The 20,723-nt window shown below is 35.7% G+C and overlaps 1 protein-coding gene across 2 annotated transcripts; it reads left to right on the top strand.

Annotated features, from left to right (window-relative positions):
• The first annotated feature begins 8,180 nt into the window (after positions 1 to 8,180).
• Positions 8,181 to 17,729, top strand: pde12 (phosphodiesterase 12). Of its 2 annotated transcripts, none has more exons than NM_001045288.2 (4): positions 8,181 to 8,501; positions 10,443 to 11,418; positions 13,293 to 13,371; positions 16,985 to 17,471. In NM_001045288.2, the coding sequence occupies exons 1-4, from the start codon at positions 8,236 to 8,238 to the stop codon at positions 17,437 to 17,439; spliced, it is 1,776 nt and encodes a 591-aa protein (NP_001038753.2). In that variant the 5' UTR covers positions 8,181 to 8,235; the 3' UTR covers positions 17,440 to 17,471. The 2 variants fall into 2 exon arrangements, 1 of the variants encoding a protein (NP_001038753.2); XR_015502079.1 differs by having other exon boundaries at positions 8,207 to 8,501; positions 13,293 to 14,872; positions 15,182 to 17,729.
• The last annotated feature ends 2,994 nt before the right edge of the window (positions 17,730 to 20,723 follow it).

Below are 20,723 nucleotides of genomic sequence, written 5' to 3'. Positions count from 1 at the left end.
CCTAACTTGCCTAATTAACCCAGTTAAGCCTTTAAATGTCACTTTAAGCTGATTACTAGTATCTTGTAGAATATCTAGTCTAATATTAAGTGCTGTCATCATGGCAAAGATAAAAGAAATCAGTGATTAGAGATGCTTCCATTAAAAATGTAGTAAATCCAATGAATCATTTTGTTTTTCAGTGTGGAAATAGCACAATATTCAATATATCTCGCCTTTGCGTCGTCTGTCTTTGCTTCTGTTGACTGTTGAGTAGCAGTTTTGACTGTACTACTGAGACTTCTTCAGAGTCGACATGAAATGTGTTTGCTAACTGTTTGAGTTGGATGTGTTTGTGTGTTATGGAAGCTTATTTCCATCATAAAAACAGCTTAATTTTGACTAGCACTGTCGCCTCACAGCAGGAAGGTCGCTGGTTCAAGTCTTGACTCGGTCAGTTGGCATTTCAGTGGGAGTTTGCATGTTCTCCCTGTGTTGGCGTGGGTTTCCTCCGGTTTCCCCAACAGTCCAAAACACATGTGCTAAAGGGGAACTGATTAACTAAATTGTCTGTGGTGTATGTGTGTGAATGAGTGTGTATGTATGTTTCCCAGTGATGGGTTGCAGCTGGAAAGGCATCAGCTGCGTAAAACATATGCTGGATAAGTTGGCGGTTCATTCCGCTGTGGCCACCCATGATTAATATAGGGATTAAGCCGAATAGAAAATGAATGAATGACATTGGCCGTAGTGTATGAGTGTGTGACAGTGTGTGTGTGTGTGAAAGAGTGTATGGGTGTTTACCAGTACTGGGTTGGAGCTGGAAGGGCATCCGCTGCGTAAAACATATGCTGGAATAGTTCATTTAGCTGTGGTGACCCCTGATAAATCAGAGACTAGCGCCCAATTCCCACAGGGCTTCAATGTCAATGCTTGACAGGGGGCGTGTCTGAAGTTGGGGCTGACGCGATCATCATAGCAGCATCAGCCAATTGAATAAGTCCGCAATAGGCTACAATCTGAACTGGGGAATTTGCATAAAGCAGTCTGATTGGCTGACGCTTTCGTTGGCGCTTGAAAAGTTGAGAAATTCTCAACTTCTGCAGTGAATAATGCCACTGAAGCCAATAGAATCTGGATGCAGTCTTTATGATGCAAGCTGAGATTGCATCACTCAGCGATGCAATGTCAGACACAATTCACTCAAAGGAGTGAGTGACATCACTGTGACGGGTAGGGTTAGGGGTGGGGTTAGGTGAGCGCATTAAAAAGCATTGGATGCAGCTCAGATTGCACTTGCAGTCTGCAGCCAGACCCCTCTCACTGAAGCGGCACCGACGGACCCACAATTCAGTTTGGCTATGCCTGACATCACCCAATCAGAATGAACTGGAAAGTAAGTTGAAGGAATTGCAACATTGCAATAAAAATAAATTTGCCAATGTATTAAATTAGGGCGACGCAGTAGGTAGTGCTGTTGCCTCACAGTAAGAAGGCCGCTGGTTCGATCCTTGGCTGGGTCAGTTAGCATTTCTGTGTGGAGTTTGCATGTTCTCCCTGCGTTCGTGTGGGTTTCCTCCGGGTGCTCCGGTTTCCCCCACAGTCCAAAGACATGCAGTAGAGGTGAATTGGGTAGGCTAAATTGTCCACAGTGTATGAGTGTGAATGAGAGTGTGTGGATATTTCCCAGAGATGGGTTGCAGCTGGAAGGGCATCCGCTGTGTGAAACATGTGCTGGATAAGTTGGCGGTTCATTTCATTGTGGCGACCCCAGATTAATAAATGAAAAAATGTAATAAATGAAGCTGCAAATCTGATAAACATTAACTCGTAATCTACAATAAACCTAAAAAATATAAATATTTACGATTAAGAAAGGCAGAAATGCATAGAAACATAATCATTTTAAAAAACAAGTTATAATTGTGATGTTGATTGTAAATGCAATTGCAAGAAAAAAAATACAAATTTTAATAAAGTAAGCCAGAAATATGAGATATAAAGTCACAATTAAAAATATATCTTGGAAAAGTGCTTCCAGAGTGCATGAAACAGGATCCGCATTCATGAAAAAAAATGTAGGGTGCAGCACGGTGGCTCAGTGATTAGCACTGTGGCTTTACAGCAAGAAGGCTACTGGTTCGAGTCCTGGCTGGATCAGTTGGCATTTCTTTTCTTTTTTTTATATAATTATTTATTCAGAGTTTTCACCTTTTAGTTGGACAGGACATTAGAGCGTATTGACAGGAAAGTGTGGGAAGAAGAGAGAGGGGTAGGATCGGCATATGACCTCGAGGCGGGAGTCGTACTTGGGTCACCGCAAGCACTGGAGTGCATGTGTTTATGCACTAACCACTGCACCATTAGTGCCGACGCCCAGTTGGCATTTCTGTGTGGAGTTTGCATGTTCTCCCTGTGTTGTTGTGGGTTTCGGGTGCTCCAGTTTCCCCAACAGTCCAAACACATGCGCTATAGGTAAATTGGATGAATTAAATTGGCCGTAGTGTATGAGTGTGTGTGTGAATGTGTGTGTATGGGTGTTTCCCAGTATTGGAAAGGCATCCGCTGTGTAAAACATATGCTGGAATAGTTGCCGGTTCATTCCACTGTGGCGACCCCTGATAAAAAGACACTAAGCCGAAGGAAAATGAATGAATGAATGAAAAAACATTGTTAATTTCATGTTGACTTTGAAGTTTCAAACTGTGAATAAACCGTTATGAAAATGTACTATAGTTTTAATTTGCAGATCAATTAAAACGGATGAAAAACAAGTTGGAGATAACCAGCAAAACTCTAACCATTACTAATGAAACAATACTGAGTAATGGTTTTAAATGCAGTGTTTAACCAGCAAATAATGTTCCACTTTAAACCAATTTTCCTTGAGGAGTTGCAAAAAAAAAAACAAAAAACCAGGAGGACGTCAGTTTTATTAAATGTTACTTTGAGAATATGTATTTTTATCATTATTGTGTTCTGGTATTTTTGTGTAGATCGTATGTTTTTGTAATTTATTATATGATTTTTTTTATTAGTCTTTTGTGTATGCTTTATGGCTGTGGTGAAGAGCGGCTTCTTTTTAACTTGTTTTTTTTAATCAACAAATATTAAAGGAGACCTATTATGCAGAAATCCCTTTTATAAGGGGTGATTGTGTGCAACAGTGTGAATAAAACCAGCTTCTAATTATAAAAGTGTATTTTTTATAATTAGAGTTGATGTAAACAGTCTGCAGAAACACTTTGATTGACATTCTCCTGTTGTACGTGTCATCAGAGAGGGAAGCCCCGCCCACTAGTGACCATCTCTCCCTCATTAGCATAGGAGGTTAGTCATGTTTTTGAATCTGCCTCTATGCTGACACATTTGTAGCTCCACCCTCTTTTAAAAAGTGCACAATCTCATTTGCATTTAAAGCGACAGTCACCAAAACAGCACAATTAGGATCAAAACCCAAAAGGGTCAGCTTCAGAGAGTTCTAAAACATTATTCGTGTGGTATTTTAAGACATACACACTCTAAGGACGTCAGAGACTTATTTGACATCTTGTAAATGAGGCGTAATAGGTCTCCTTTAAAGCAAAAACAGCAGTGGAAGCGACATGACGTTTGTTGTGTAGTGAACATGCAGCATGCCAGTGGCTAGAGACTTTTCCAGAAACAGAATAATCCGATGGTTTGCTTTGTACCATGTACTGTATATTGATAATAATCATAATGTGCTAATAAATAAGGGAAAGTATGTTTTACTTTTTCATGTACACAATGTATTTGGGAGCCTATTAATAGCTTAACTTTGTTCAGCGGAATAAAATGGAGAGGTGTGCAATGGGCTATGATGATGTATTAATGTTTGATGATGATTATTATTATTATTGTCCTCGGTTGAGTTCAATAAAACCAGCAGCACATGTGTCTTTCGTATTGTTTCATGTGGAGCACACTGTCAATCCTGTCTGTTGATGAACAGTTTCTGTATTTTGTGTTTTCCGTTTACTTACGGTGGTGAATTGCATTGTGGGATGTTTACCTCTGCTCTGTCCAATATTGATGTTGAAAATTCAACTCTGCAGTTTAGCAAAGTGATTTTTACTGACATTTTAGTAGTTTAAGATAGTATAATGTATATAACAGTGGTGGAATAAGTACTGAAAAATCATACTCAAGCAGGGCCGGAGTGGGACACCTTTTCAGCTCTGGAGTTTCAAGCCTCAGACCGGCCCACCTCAGTTCACGACTGACTATATTAAAATAAGTAAATAAATAAATATTTCCAAATCAGTTTCTAATGACACTATCACGTCTTTTTTTTTTTTTTTTTTGAGAAAACAGCTGCTTTAGAACTTCAAATGTTCAACAATCCTAACAGTATTATATGTCTTAACAATAAAATTGAAAACACTAAATTACTCTAACGAGGATCGAACACGGGTCCACAGCGTCTTAACCTAACGTGCATCATCATTAAAATCATCATTAATCATCATTAAAATAGATCAAAAGAGAAGAGTTGCGGTATAATAATGAATAAAAAGTCTGTGGTCAAGTAAATAAATAAATTTAAAAAGTGTGATTGCTGAGAGCAGCAGATTCTGGAGCTAGGGACACTGGCCCTCGCGGCCAAAAAACGGACCGGCCCACCGGGAATTCTCCCGGTCCTCCCGATTAGCCAATCCGGGCCTGTACTCAAGTAAAAGTACCATTACTTGCCCAAAAATGTAGTGCAAGTAGAGTAAAGGTATCTGTTGTAAATATTACTTAAAGTATGAGTAAAAAGTCGCCCTTTTAAAAGTACTCAAGAGTAGTGAGTAGTGAGTATTACTCTGTAAAAAGCTGATGCATTATGCAGTTTGTGCAGGGCTGTGTAAACGTGACTTCTGTAGTGCATTCAGTTATCTTTCTATATTCGTTCCTTCCTTCCATTGTTTATTCATTCTGTCATTCCTTCATTCATTCATTTTTTTTCTTGTCGGCTTAGTCCCTTTATTAATTTATTAATTATTAATCGCCACAGCGGAATGAACTGCCAACTTATCCAGCAAGTTTTTACGCAGCGAATGCCCTTCCAGCCACAACCCATCTCTGGGAAACATCCACACACACACACACTCATACACTACGGACAATTTAGCCTACCCGATTCACCTGTACCGCATGTCTTTGGACTGTGGGGGAAACCGGAGCACCAGGAGGAAACCCACACGAAGGCAGGGAGAACATGCAAACTCCACACAGAGACACCAACTGAGCCGAGGTTCGAACCAGCGACCTTCTTGCTGTGAGGCGACAGCACTACCTACTGCGCCACTGCCTCGCCCATTCCTTCATTTATTTGTTCCTTCAATTGTTCCTCCCTTCATTCGTTCACTCATTTTTTGTTCCTTCCTTCATTAGGTCCTTTGTTCGTTCCTTTCTTCCTTACTTCATTCCTTCATTCATTCTTTTGTTCAGTCCTTCCTTGAATCCTTCCTTTATTTATTTGGCCCTTCCTTCCTTCATTAGTATGGTCCTTGCTTCCATCCCTTGTTTGGTCCTTCTTTCATTTGGCCCTTTTTAAAATTCTTCTTTCGTTCCATTTAGTGATTGTATAAGGTCGTTTGGTTATTTCAGTCATCATCCGGTCGACGTCCTTCACTTTCTCATCAGTGATATGCAGTCCAAACAGTCTCTGGATCTTTGCATGTAAAGATTTCGGACATCTCCATGAACATTTTTGAATGCTTCCAAAAGGTTTGCTCCATTTATAAAGCGGCCATGTCTTGTGGTTGATGCGATTTAATTTCTATGTGCGATTTGAACAGGAATTGAAGACTTTAGCCTATCATCGTAGGTCCCAATGAATCACGATGAATTTGCTCTTCAGTGTTTGGACTCTCAGTAATGATTTTAAACCACACTGAACTGAGCTGAACTGAACTGAACTTAAACACTAAAAACTGAACTACCCTGATCCAGCTACTATGACCATTTATGTGAAGCTGCTTTGACACAATCTACATTGTAAAAGCGCTATACAAATAAAGGGGAGTTGAATTGAATGGGCAAGAAAGAAACAAAGTAATGTCTGCAGGTTGAAGGAAAGTAGTGGAATAAAAGTACCAATACAGCACTAACATGTACTCAAGGGAAAGTAAAAGTACACATTTATAAAACTACTTAGTACATTACAACTCCTGAGATAAACTACTCAGTTACTGTAATTTGAATATTTGTAATTGGTTACTTTACACCACTAATAATAATAAACAGAGAAATAAGTCTGTAAAATAACAGAAAATGTGCTGGTGGTTTATTACAAGGATTTTGTAGCGTAATATACAACACCAACCCAGACAATACAGCACTTTACACCAGGGGTTCTCAACTGGTTTGGCCATGGGACCCACAGTTTTACATGGTCATCAAGCCGCGACCCAAATTTTTAGGAACTATAATAATTTGTATTTACTTGTTAACATGCACAAGTAGTGACAGATACATCATAAGACATTTACCGAGACTTACAAATAAACACTATTTTGCTGTCATTTAACAAAATGGATCAAATTATAGAAATATTACAAAGTAAAAACGACAAATACTGTTAATAATAAACTGTTTATAAAGCATGTTTTCTGGTTACTAAATGTTGTGGTAACACTTTACAATAAGGTTCATTAGTTAATGCATTTACTAACATGAACAACACATGTACAGCATTTATTAATCATAATTGAACATTTACTAATGCATTATTAACATCCAAGTCCGTGCTTGTTAACATTAGTTAATGCAACATGAGTTAACATGAACTAACAATGAACTACTGTATTTTCATTAACTAACGTTAACTAACATGAACAATTACAGTAGTAAATGTATTGTTCATTGTTCATGTTAGTAAATTCATTAATTAACATTAACTAATGAACCTTATTGTAAAGTGTGAACAATGTTGTTTTAATTTAGAAGGTTTCATGCTCTCTTATGAGAGCACCTTACTACATATCACTACATACACTGAGGCTTTAAGTCTTTTTTGTCGTCATTATATATATATCCTTTACATATTCGGGGTTGAGCTTCGACATATTTTTTGCAATAATTAAATGAAATTTTACATGTCAAACGGTAGGGTTGTCGCACACGTATTTCAAATTAAAACTCCGGTATAAGCTAAATAAGTAAAAATGTAACTATTGTTGTTGTTTTTTTTTACCACACACTCCGCAACCCACCAGTTGAGAAACACTACACTATTAAAAATGTTCACTTTTAAAAAACTTTTCCATGTCAAAAGTTGTTGGAGGAAAGATCATGCAATTCAAAAGCAGAAATAAATGGGGGAAACACAAATAACAAACTACAGAAAACTGCTAATTTACTGATATGTTTTACAGTGCAGTAATAAGCAAATGACTAAATGGTTGGTTACAATAAGAAAGAATTTAATATACTTTAATGTGATTTATTAGTAATTACTCATAACAGATAAATACTATTTCCAGAGAGAGCCAACTATTTATTGACTGCCATTTAGTGCTATGAGATTAAAAGTCACTTTGAGATCATGGCTTTTGTCTAAAATAATGCTTAATACTACAATTATTTTAAATATTTTTTTTTTATTTTAGAGCTACTTTATTTATTTGATATTATATTTCTATATTATATATTTTCTTTTTGTATTAATTTTTAAATAATATTAGTAATTTTTTTAAAATATTACTAACATTTAAATAATATTATTAATCTGTTAGATGTTTGCTTCTTTTCATAACATACGATTAGAATATGTGTAGTAATTTTCTTATATTTAAATATTAAAATGATAATTCCTACATTTTCCCAGAGATGGGTTGCGGCTGGAAGGTCATCCGCTGCGTAAAAAACTTGCTGGATAGGTTGGCGGTTCATTCCGCTGTGGCGACCCCGGATTAATAAAGGGACTAAGCCGACAAGAAAATTAATGAATGAATAATTCCTAAATATGTCGAATCTAGTTCTCTGAATCGCAGTTACATACGCATTGAGATCGAAGTTTTCGCTGCAAATCTTTTTGACGATAAAGCGCGTCGTACTAATTTACAAATAGATATTTATAATTGACAAATGGATTTAATGGTGATAAAACAAAAAAAAAAAAAAAAACAAGAACCGCGATTTAATCCTAAACCCGTCACTGTAATTAAACTGTCGAATCTAGTGTTCCTAATAATACCGCCGTTTCTCGATCGCGGAAGCCGCTGGTAGTTTCTCATTCACGAGTTCCTCATGTGGAGTCGGCTGTCATTCTCAACTAGGTCTTTCTTTTTTCGGTTTATTCCTCCGTCTTTAATCCCACCCCGCAGAAATCTGTTCACGACGGGGTTTAAGATGAGTATGGAGAGATGTGTAGTGCGGTGTGTGGAGTCCGAGTCCAAACTGACCATTTCATTCAGTCTGAACGGCAGTAATAAACACATGCTGAGGGACAAAACTGAACCTCTGGGAAAGCTGCTGGACAGAATAGCCAACAACAGCGTCAAGACCACTGCTGGGTGAGTTAAACAAGCTATTTATTACTAGTTACATCATTATATATGTATTTAACTTACAATCTCAGAATTGAAATGTGCAAAACAGTAGGTGCATTTCTCAAAACAACGCGTACATATAGCAAAACAGCATGGATTATATTGAGGTAAAGCTGGTTTTATATTCACACATTCGTTCAGTGACTGTTTGTGATAAGATTACCATGGTACTTTGAATATTCGGTATGAAATCACGTTTAAGTTTGACTTCAAAACAACATTTAGCACTATTTTATTGACTATGAACAATGTTTGACAGTCATTGGCAGCTAATGTGATTTCACTATTTAGAATTTGCAAATAATACTTTAAATTATATTATAAAGGAATCCCTATATAAAAACCAACTTTACCTCTCCTCAATTTATTACTAATTACATGGTTACAAATGTATTTAAATCACTCTTCAAATTATTATGAATGAAAACTAAGTAATGTATTTCGCAGAATGAAATATATTTACACAATAAAGGGTTAGTTCACCCGAAAATGTACATTTGCTCACTATTTAGTTGATTCCAAAGATTTGAGTTTCTTACTTCTATTAAACACAAAGGAAGATCTTAAAAAAAAAAAATTGACTTCCGTAGGAGCAAAAGCAAATACTATGGAAGTCAATCATCAGAAACCAGTCAAAAAAAAAAAAAGTAAAATTTTTCCAAGGATCTACCAATGATGCCATAAAGACCAACGTCTGATAATTGTAGACAGCCACTTGTTAGCATGTGACCTGTGAAAATGTAAATAGCAACTCCATTCAATAACGAATAAACGCTTGAAAGGAGAGACGAAATAAACTTTCAGTTTAGCATTTTCTTATTCCCCCAACATTCGTGTAATTAATTTAATTATTTACCTGCCCACACTAATAATTATTTATATTTTTTATGCAGGAATTTGTGAATTTTATTTATAAATTTATTTATTTTTGTTTACATATTTGTTTATTTGTTGTTTTATTCATGCTGGAATTTATTAATTTATTTACTTATTTATTTGTATATTTATTTATATATTTATTGTTTTTGCAGGTTTTGTCCTCCAAACAATTTCAGCTAATAATAAATGAGAATTTTTTTGAAATTTGTCATTAGCAAATATATAATAAAAAATGCCCCTTATTTTAAATAAAATCCCTGTTGACAATGATTTCTTTCATATACAATAGTACTAAAGGAATAGTCCACACAAAAATGAAAATTACCTAATTATTTACTCTCATGTGGTTATAAACCTTTATAACCTTCTTTCTTCTGCTGAACACACAAAAAGATATTTTAAAGAATGTTGGCACCCATTGACTTTCATAGTAGAAAAAAATACTACGGAATTCAATTTGTGACAGCAATCTTCAAAATATTGTCTTTTGTGAAAGAAGAAAGAAACTCATAAATGTTTTGAGGATGAATAAGTGATGACAGAAGTTTTAGTTTTGGGTGAACTATGCCTTCATTATTTAACTGTTTGTTTCCGTGGAAAATTAATTTAATCAAGTATCTCTTTACCCTTCATAACTTTACTGATTAAATCCCAACGCAAATCCAGCAATTTTGCGATTCCAATGGTTATTATAATAAAAAAAGAGACATTTTACAAGATATCACTTGAATATTTTCGTGAATTTGAACCAACAATAAATTTTTTGCTATCACAATATTATTAAAGGGATCATTCACACACAAATGAAAATTACCTTATTGGATTATTATAGAGGCGTTTTCATCTGCTGAACACAAAAGAAGACATTTTAAAGATTGCTGGCACAAATTTAACTCCATAGTTCTTTTTTCACTTCTATGAAAGTCAATGGGTGCCAACATTCTTCAAAATATCTTCTTTTGTTTGCAAGATATTTAAGGTCATGGATAATTCTAAGTTACTAACTACACTGATTAAATCCCACAGCAAATCCAAAAAACACAAACCAAGCAAAGAAAAACCCGAGAGCCAAGAAGCAGACAAACCAGAAACCAGTCTAAGTGTGAACGGACAACCAGTTTCACCAGAAACTCTCAATTCGGATGCCTGGGAAGATGGAGCAGTGCTGCAAGTGGGCGACCTACAGTATAAAGTGGAGAGGAATCCTCCAACATTCACTCAATGCGAGCTGCCGTCTTCACTAATGGCCGGATTTCCTGTGTGTCCGAAAATAGAGATTGAATTTGGAGATCTGAAGGACTGCGAGTTCAGCTGGTTTAAAGAAAGCTCGGCTAGTGCATATATTACAGGAGATGCAGAATGCTGGAGAGAAGCTGGATCTGAGCGTGTGTTTACGCCATCGAATTTAGACATTGGGTTAAGGCTGATGTTGAAATGCACGCCGGGGGACGGCTCTAAAATTGGCGAACCCAAAAAACTGGTGTCTTCCAGCGCTGTAGAAGCCGGTCCGGGGATTTGCACATTTGATAACAGGCACATTTACACACAGAAGCTCACTGATGAGGGTTCATTAAGGGTTGTGTCTTATAACATCCTAGCGGACGTTTACGCTCAAACGGATCTTTCTAAAACAGTGTTGTACCCTTATTGTGCGCCCTATGCTCTACAAATGGACTATAGGCAGAATCTGATCAAGAAGGAGCTTTCAGGGTATAACGCTGACATTATTTGCCTTCAGGAGGTGGATAAATGTGTGTTTGTAGACCTTTTATGTCCTGCTTTGGATGCGTTTGGGTTAGATGGCGTTTTTAGGATTAAGGAGAAGCAGCATGAAGGGCTGGCCACGTATTTTAGGAGGTCTAAGCTGAAGCTGGTGGAGCAGTATGATGTTATGTTGAGCGAGGCTTTGACCACGGATCCTATACATCGGCAGCTGTGGGAAAAAGTGTCCTGCAGTCCCAGCTTGAAGGAGAAAATTGAAAAGAGGTCGACGACTTTGCAGGTATTTTGCACAGAATTGAAGGCAGTTAATTAATTTTATTTTCATTTAATTTTATTTTAAGCTTTTATATTTAAATGTATTATATCATCACTGAAATAATTATGATTTAAAGCAGGGGTGTCCAAACTTTTTTTTTATGAAGGGCCAAAAACTAAACTTGATTGAGGGGAATGTGCTGGAGGTTAATATATGAAATTGTAAAGTTGTCAATGTAATTTCCTAATTTATTATTATTTTTATTCATCATATAATTTAATCAATACTATAATTTATTCAATTTAAAATACTTTAATTGTATTAATTATTGTACATTTTTGTTTATTTTATAATGAACATCTTACAATAAAAAACATGAACAATCCCATTTATAACACTAAAAACTACACTTTGCCTTGATTCACTTGCTGATGTCTTCTGTAATGTCTGTTATCCATCAAGTGATTGTATTTTATTGAATTTTTTAAAAAAAATCAGATTTATTCATAAAGTTAAAATATTTAATTTCAGTTTGTTTTTTTGCATGTCAACAGTTAAAAAACAAAAGTTGTGTTAAATTAGAAATGACAGTCTCTGTTAAAGGCATTCCCCTGAAAATTCCTCATCATTTCACTTTTTCTTCTCGGATGGGATCGAGAGCCAAATCAAAGGTTACCGTGGGCGCTAGTTTTGGCATCTGTTTTAAAGAACATATTTTAAAATGTAATTAATGCTGTAGATGGAAAAGTTGAGTTCTCAATAGTTCAGCAGCTGTCCAGCAAAAAAAAAAAAAAAAAAAAAATATATATATATATATATATATATATATATATATATATATATGAGCAATTCCAGCGTTATGGATGTGACATTTGCAGTAAAAACTCAACACATAAATTGACAGAGAAAGTATATGTTAACATTATATTGAAAAATTTGATTATATTTTCTAGAGCAACTAGCCACAGAGTTATGGGAGCAGAAAAATATCAATCTGTAAACGTGTTTTGCACTTTAAATGAGGAAAATAAGCATGCGTTATGGATGTGACAAACAAAGTCTGAGTTTACAGTATACAACACACTTCGTAGAAATTATGTGAATTAAACTGCACAACCCAAAAGAAATAATGCTAATCAAAAGGATTAGAGTCGGCTCTCTATAAAACAAAAATGATTTATTTTATTTAATTTAATATTTTCACATTTCTAAGGAAAAAGTGTCGTTATGGATGTGACATCTCTCTGTTATGGATGTGACTCATGTGAAATTACCATTTGTGTGACTTTGGTAAATCAAATAGAATAGTTTGAAAACATTGACAGATGCATTTTTGAGTATTTTTAAAGTACTGTAAAATAGTTGCTTACACAAAAAACCCTGAAATGGTTTCCGTATTTTGGTGAAAACTTAATTTTTTTTCATGGCAAGGTTGACATTTGCACGGAATTGCTCATATATATATATATATATATATATATATATATATATATATATATATATATATATATATATATATATATATATATATATATATATGTCATATTTTTTTTAAATATTTTAATGCATTTTATTTAGCATTTGTACTCAATTTGTTTTGTTTTTTTCATGTATTTCTTTGATAATTTTTTCTCGAATGCAAACAAAGACTAATTATGGCTTATTTTTGTCTTCATGTCATTTTCCATTAAAATGTTTTAGTCTCATTCTTGATTCCTTTTTTTTTTATAAAAAAAAATAAATTATTTAATTTAATATTTTATTTTAGTTGTATTATTTTTACGCTTGCATTCATTCTCTTTTGTATCTTTTGTATCAAAAAGCTCTTTGTTAAAAACCACTTTAAGCAATGATGTCTCTATGCAAAACTAACAAAAATGCATTCCCCAATTCCTCAGGTGACCGTCTTACAGTCGTTGTGTGACCCGTCAAGGATATTATGTGTAGGAAACACACACCTGTACTGGCGCCCTGAAGGTACCTGCTCTTTGAATAAAAGGGTTTTCCACAGTTAAAGGCAATAAAATATATAGCCCTCATTTAAAACTTAATAACATTTCCTAATATTTCCCAAGTTCTGTTTAACTTTGAAAATTTTGTAATACATATTTAAACAGAATGGTTAAAGCAACTGATTTTGTCGTTGCCATGATGACAGCACATATTATTTGACTAGTTATTCTGCAAAATACTAGTATTGAGCTTGAAGTGCATAATGAGTGGGTGAATAATTTAGTATTGTACTGTAAATGCATACATTTATATAAACAAATTAACAGTTCCTGTATTTTGTAATTCACAAGTGTTTTCTGTTAACTTACATTTGTGAATTGCATTAGCCATTTAACAAAGTGACTTTTACTGACATTTTAGTATTGTGAAATAATATAATGTATAATATCTATAGAAAATTAAGTCTGTAAAATGGACTGGCAGTTTATTATAAGGTGTTTGTAGCATAATATACAACACCAAACCAGACAATACAGCACTGCAGACTATTACAAACATTAATAAAAGTCACTTTTTCAAGGCTAAACACTGTGGCAAATGCAAATAAGACAATTTGTAATTACTGCTTAATTTTGTCTTCAAGTCATTTTTCCATTAAGATGTTCTAACATGCCAGTCTCAATTTTGATACCTTTTATTTTATTCTTTTTAAATCAAATTAAAATAATTCATGTTTTTATTATTACTCTTGAATCCTTTTTATTAATGACTAGGTTTACATGGACATCAGTAATCAAATAATTTCTTAATCTGATTAAGTTTTTACATGAGTTGCTTTGTGAATGTTCCTTTCATGATCCCATTTTACATGTTATAGCACAAAGATCAACTAACATCATTGAGTCATACAAATTTCCTCCTAAGTTTCATGTAATTTCGGGTGTTTCATTTTTAATTTGTCGACTTGAGAGACAGTTTCACTTTCACTCAGGAACATTTCATGCATGCCCCCCCCCCCTGACAAACTGAGGTATTGGATCCGAGTATGACCTGCTGGAAGAGTGTTGTTTTAAAGGGCCATGAAACCCCCCGTTTCAGCAGGATGTTTTCACACCTCTAGTTTGGAAAGAGTCAGGAAAGTGGGCGTGTCTGGCTTTGTTTGGGTGGGAGTGTCGGGGGAGGAAAAATGGGCAGGGTTTGAATAAAAATGGGAGTTGCCATTTGGGCGCGCGCTTCTGACCGAGTACAAACAAACACACATGCAGGGGAGACAGTGTGTTTAATGACAGTGGGATGTTTGATACCGCATGTCGTATAAGAGGAAAAAAAGCCTCTGCATTTCTCTGTAACTCAGGAGGTCTGAAAGCCGTGTGTGTAGACTATCCTGTCACAATTTGCGGCGAAAATTCAACACGATGGTCGGCAAAAGTTTGCTTACAATGTTCACGTGTTTACACACAGCAAGCAGCATTTACAGCAGATCTTTCAATATTGTAGTGATATTAAGGTACTGTAAACTAAGGCCGTACTCACACTAGGTACAGTTGCCTCGAACCGGGCCAAAGCGCTTGTACCCATATGTAATCCATATGAAACAGCCCCTTAAAAGTCACGTCTCGCTTTCAGTTTCGGGCTTTGGTGCGTTTTGCACTCACACACAAGCGTACCGCGCCAAAGCCCAAGTGAACCGCGCTCAGGCACACCTCTTCCTACTGGGCCAGGGCCGGCCAAGTGAACCGTGCTTAAGCCCGATTCAGCGCACTCACACTTCTCAAACGATCTGGGAAACGGGCCTGGGCATGGTACGGATGGCATAGTGTGAGTAGGCCCTAAGTAATTTAGAAATAATTTTGACTAAGGTTTGTCTGTAAACACTGAAAGAGTACTGCTGACCATACCAACTATAACTTTGCCATCTGAATGAACGAAGAAAGGGCACTGATTGCACACACTTACCGAATCTGTAGACAGGACAATCAACAATAACTGGAGCTGCGTCTTTTTTTAAAGGAGACGAGCAGCAAATCCGGATCTCACCATAGAAGAGAAATGCTCTCGAGTAAAAAAATGTTCCTAACAAATGCATTTCTGCCGCATGTCGCGTCTACGGATCCGCGCGTGAGTCTAGCAGTGCTCACATAGAGAGAAAAGGAAAACAAAACCTTCACATTACGAAAGCAAATCTGGCGACCCGTATCTCCAAACAATTCTTATTCATTTCCCACAACTTTTGGCAACACGTGTGTTGTCTCTCTGCCGTCTGAACACCGTTTCAGGTACAGTCTAAGAAAGCTAGCATGCATATTAATGAAGTTGCAGCGCATACACAATAGAGCGCGCTGATTGGTTTAAACCAAGCCATACTCATGAATGAATGCAGCACTCTCAGAGACGTAATACGGGACACCTTGGTACAGACGTTCAGACTACACGCTGGAATACACGCTATTATGTCATGACCGTGACGCAGCTTCAAAAATTCGTTTCAAACCGGAAGTACGAATTTGCTTGAAATAACGCAAAAACAACCAATTTTCACTTATTAGTGAGATATAGGTGTCCTAATAGTGTTTTTAGCAGTGTGGGACACATATACGACTGTCACCAGCTCAAAACATGTGTTTTAGTGTTTCGTGACCCTTTAATGGAATTTGATATCGCACGCAGTATGGGAAAAAAAAAACTCCCATACGCGATGCAGTTGTCTGTGTTCCTTTACTGACTTGGACACTAGTTATGTTTCCATCCACCTATTTTATGCAAATATTTTTGCAAATGCGCATAAATAAAACCAGTTGACGGAAACGCCATGATGTGCATAAATCTTGAAAATGCGCATAAAAAACGTATGCGCCTAACTGCGTAGGATAAACTTTTTATTCGATAAGAAAAGATGCGCATAAACTGCGATGGAAACACTTTTACCGCACAAACTCCAGCATGCGCATTAAAAAAGGTCATGTGATTTTGTTAAAAGAGATCATGTGATGCTTGAAATGTGTATGAATGGACAAAACGTCAAGCTGAGCACATTATAAAACATCTGAAATGTTGTTTTGGTCATTATAAAACGCCTTACCATTTCAGTATTAGTGTTATTATATTATTAATGACCTCCAGAATCAAGAGCGCCTGTGCTCCGCGTCTGACACCTTCAAACGCCACTGCGCGCTCACTGCATGTCAGGATTGTCTTCTGAGGCGCATTCATTTAGAAAAGATTGATGCAGCTTCTCCTACTGCAGCAAATGCAGTTTTTACTGTTGATTTTTGGCGCCAGTTAATCAGGAAGTGACGATTTTGTTCGCTTTGACTCGTTGGATGGAAACGCTGCTTCATTCGCACAACTTTTATGCGATAATCCAGTTTTGCGCATAAAGTTTACTCGCATTTTTGGATGGAAACATAGCTACTGACAGCAGTGTGTGTGTGTATAGATTAATCTGCGGCGAAAAATCCTACACTATGGTAATAGTTTGATTGCGGTGTTCACATGTCTGTACTGCACTTCAATACGGCCACTAAAATCGGCCCTAAAATCTGATTTCTGCTTAGTTCAATTATGACTTTAGTCGAATTAAGGAAGTCAAAAACAGCTATTTATATATAAAATAACATACATTCTCTAATGTGATCAGGAGGAAACGTTCGTCTGGTCCAGATAGCAGTGGCTCTGGAACACATGAAGCAGGTGGTGACAGAGAAGCATCCCGGCGCCAGACTCATATTTTCGGGTGATTTTAACAGCACTCCGTCCTCCGGCCTCTTCCAGCTGCTCAGTCAGGGCTGCATCCCGGAGGATCATGAGGACTGGGGCTCCGGGGGTCCAGAAGAGCAGATCCGACTTGGACTGACCAACCCGTTCCAGCTGTCCAGCGCATGTGGAGTCCCGGACTTCACCAACTTCGTAGGAGGATTTCAGGGGTGTCTGGATTATATTTTTGTGGAGCCGCGGACGCTGCAGGTGGAGCAGGTCATTCCTCTGCCCAGTCTGGAGGAGGTGAGCAACTGTGTGGCGCTGCCAAGCATCTCGCACCCGTCTGATCACATCGCACTGGTGTGTGACCTCAAGTGGACGACTGACAGCGATTAACCACAATATTAAATCAGATTTTTATTCCAGTATTGCATTTGTGTCATATAAATTTATTCTTGCTTGTGTAATGCAATATTTAATCACATTAAACAATTTAACAAATGCATCTACTGCACATATTAAAAGCTGCATTCACCATGTTTAAATTATTCAATTCTTTGCTGAATTTGTAACACTTTTTCTTTCAACTTTTCAAATGATATGGTGGTTTGCGTTTGGTCAAAGACAAAAATCAAAACAATAAAAGCATAAAACAGTATTACAGCTTAAATCGTTCCACCACTTTACAATGTGTCCCACTTGATTTTTTTCTTTACACAAAACAGCAACATACAAAAGACACTCACTAAAATCTAATCGCATATTAAGAATCATAAAAATACTAATTTTAAGACCCAAAATATTTGTAAGTATCCTTCAAATCAGGTTTTAAGTAATTGCAAGCAATACATTTTTAAAATGTTTTAATACATTAACTTATTACAATCACTAAACCTTCGATATAATTTTAATAAGCCCAGGACAGAATAAATATGTAGCTTCATTTTGGCAATTATCGTGTACACAGAAAAACATGGAATTTCATTTCACCGTTTTTAACATTTTCACAAAAGTAATAATAAAATTGTAATTAGATTAATAATTATTTCATTGTATGAAGAGTTTATTTATAAAAACTAGTGTTTTTAACAAGTAATAGTAATTTTCAGATACCAATTTTTACAGGGTGTTTGCAGGGTCTTACAGATGTCTTAAATTAATAACAAAAAACAATTTTAGGTCTTTAAAAATCTTAAATTCACTAAAATCTTGTGCTGTAGGTCTTAAATCATTTAAAAAATATATTTATTTAAAGCTACCCAATTGGGCTGATATCCATCCAATCACCAACAACTCATCTCAATAAAACCTTTATATATATATATATATATATATATATATATATATATATATATATATATATATATATATATATATATATATATATATGTGTATATATGATAATAACAGAGCATTATATCCTTTATGTTATCTCTATAAAAGGGGGAGTAGACATCATTTTTATAAGCAGGCATGAAACTAAAGTTTTTTGTAAGAGAAACGCATTCGGTTGAATAGAAGTTTTACTCAATCAATTTGGACCAAAAGCCAACAAATATATATTTTTGATTATTTATGTAATTGCCTCCACAATAAATATACTTTTAACAATGGTTTATATATATATAAACTACAGTTTTCTTGTTTTGACGCAAAGTATGTCGCTAAGAAATAATTATATTAGATTTTTTTGTGGCAAGCAATAAAAAATAAATACATTTCCATTGGTCCAACCAGGCCATTAGAAATAATCATTAGTGTTTAGCCCTGTTTTAGTCTAAAATTGTATTTATAATGGTCCTAAAAGGGTGTTTAAAAGTCTTAAATTTGACTTGCAGAAACCCTGTATTTATTTTTACATTGAAAAGTTCAATTGCAAACAAAAATATTTGATTCATGAAAATTCCTAAAACTGGATTTTTTTAGAAAACGCTCATTTTGCTTTTTTATTTTTTGCAAATTAACTTTGTAAATAAAATCACTTGAGTATTTATACTAAAGAGCAAAATTTACTCTTCCTTAACATACAGTGGTCAGCATAAATAAGTACACCCTCTTTTGAAAATGTATATTTTTATTGATTTCTCAGTGGATGTAGAAATTAATTCTAGTGCATTTAAACAAAACAGTTTTATTAAATAAACAGTTATATCAGTTAAAATTAGAGTTTGTCTAACATCTTTAGGAATAAAGATGACACATTTAAATTCAATCAAGTTATTGCAAAAATAAATTTATAAACTACAAAATTTCAACTAAATTTAATATTTTTCATGTTTCCCTGAATTTTTCATGTCTAATAAAATGGTATTTAATATTTTCCCCAACATATTAATTTGTGTGAACCATGGCTGCACAATACATATTTTCAGCATCGATATCGCAATGTGCCCATCGGCAATAGCCACATCGCAGGATCTGCAATGTCCAGTAGTGATTTTCCATTTAAAATCATACTTGATTTGGGGATACACTAAAAAACTTGACTAGAGTAAACCAACATGTTTATCATGTGCATTTGTTAAGGTCTGTGAGCATTTCAAGCCAAATTAAAACAGCCAAGAAATGATCATGTAGATTTCAGGTTGGATTTCTTGTAATTTTTTTATTTTCTAATGCATCCCATTCCTTTTGCCACTTGTTTAAAGGGCACCTATGGTGAAAAATCTACTTTTCAAGCTATTTGGACAGACATGTGTATATATATATATATATATATATATAAATATATATATATATATATATAGTATATAGACCGTCATATTGGGGTGATATAAACACACACAGTCCTTTTTTTTTCAATTTAACAACATAAAAACGGTGGACCAATTGGAGCGGTTTTCAGACCGACTGCAACCTTACGTAGGAGTGCGGTCCCCCCGCCCACCGAATTGATTGACAGCTGCGCGCATTAACATGTCCCGGTAGTCACGTGTATATGTCAACAAGACCAGACATACGCAAAGCAACCGGGAATAAAAGGTCTGTTCAGTTCGCTAGGATCAGCAATCATCATCAAATGTGATTAAGAGTGAGTTTCACATGTTTAAAGTGTTTTAAACCAGTGCACATGTGTAATTAATTACAGCGATTCACTTCAGCTTTACTTCATCAGCACAGCCGTGTGTCAGAACAATTTTAACGGAAGACGCTTCAATCCCGGTTTGCAGACGTTAAATCAGGTTTATATTGTACATTAGCATAACAGATATCCACACAGCAGTGGAGATTAGCCTGTATCCTGTCACATTTGAGTGCACAAACAGTGCAAAGCTAAGCGCGCTTTGTCTGCCTGTCTGTGTGAGTGTCAGCTGCGGTGTGCGTGTGTATCTGTGTGTGTGTGTGTGTGGGCGTGAACTTTGAAACGATATTGCGTGTGACTCATCAATGCAACTTCACAACAAATACTGATTAGTAAAGTTCTTACTGTAGTATTTCTCACAAACGCTACGTGAGACCTTCTTCCTTTAAGTCTGTCTGTTGTCTGACGCAGCCGAGGGAGGAGATTAAAGCACGCAGGAAGGCACGTAGAAACAGTAGGGGGGAGGACTCGCCTTAAAGGCGCAGTACGACAAAACCACCCCCTGGTGGAAATATGTATAAAACAGCATCTTGTAAAAGGTATAACGAAAAATCTGATGGGTGTTTTGAGCTGAAACTTTACAGACACATTCTAGAGA

Source organism: Danio rerio, chromosome 11 (genome assembly GCF_052040795.2).
Source record: "Danio rerio strain M-AB ecotype USA chromosome 11, GRCz13ab, whole genome shotgun sequence".
Lineage (NCBI taxonomy): Eukaryota > Metazoa > Chordata > Actinopteri > Cypriniformes > Danionidae > Danio > Danio rerio.
This window is presented reverse-complemented; position numbering and strand designations above follow the sequence as displayed.

What these genes read in the sequence shown, in the direction of transcription:
- pde12 (NM_001045288.2), top strand. Translation starts at nt 8,236, where the DNA reads ATGTGGAGTCGGCTGTCATTCTCAACTAGGTCTTTCTTTTTTCGGTTT. An exon ending in AGCGTCAAGACCACTGCTGG is followed by an intron (nt 8,502 to 10,442) that starts GTGAGTTAAACA and finishes TAAATCCCACAG; the next exon opens with CAAATCCAAAAAACACAAAC. An exon ending in CCTGTACTGGCGCCCTGAAG is followed by an intron (nt 13,372 to 16,984) that starts GTACCTGCTCTT and finishes TAATGTGATCAG; the next exon opens with GAGGAAACGTTCGTCTGGTC.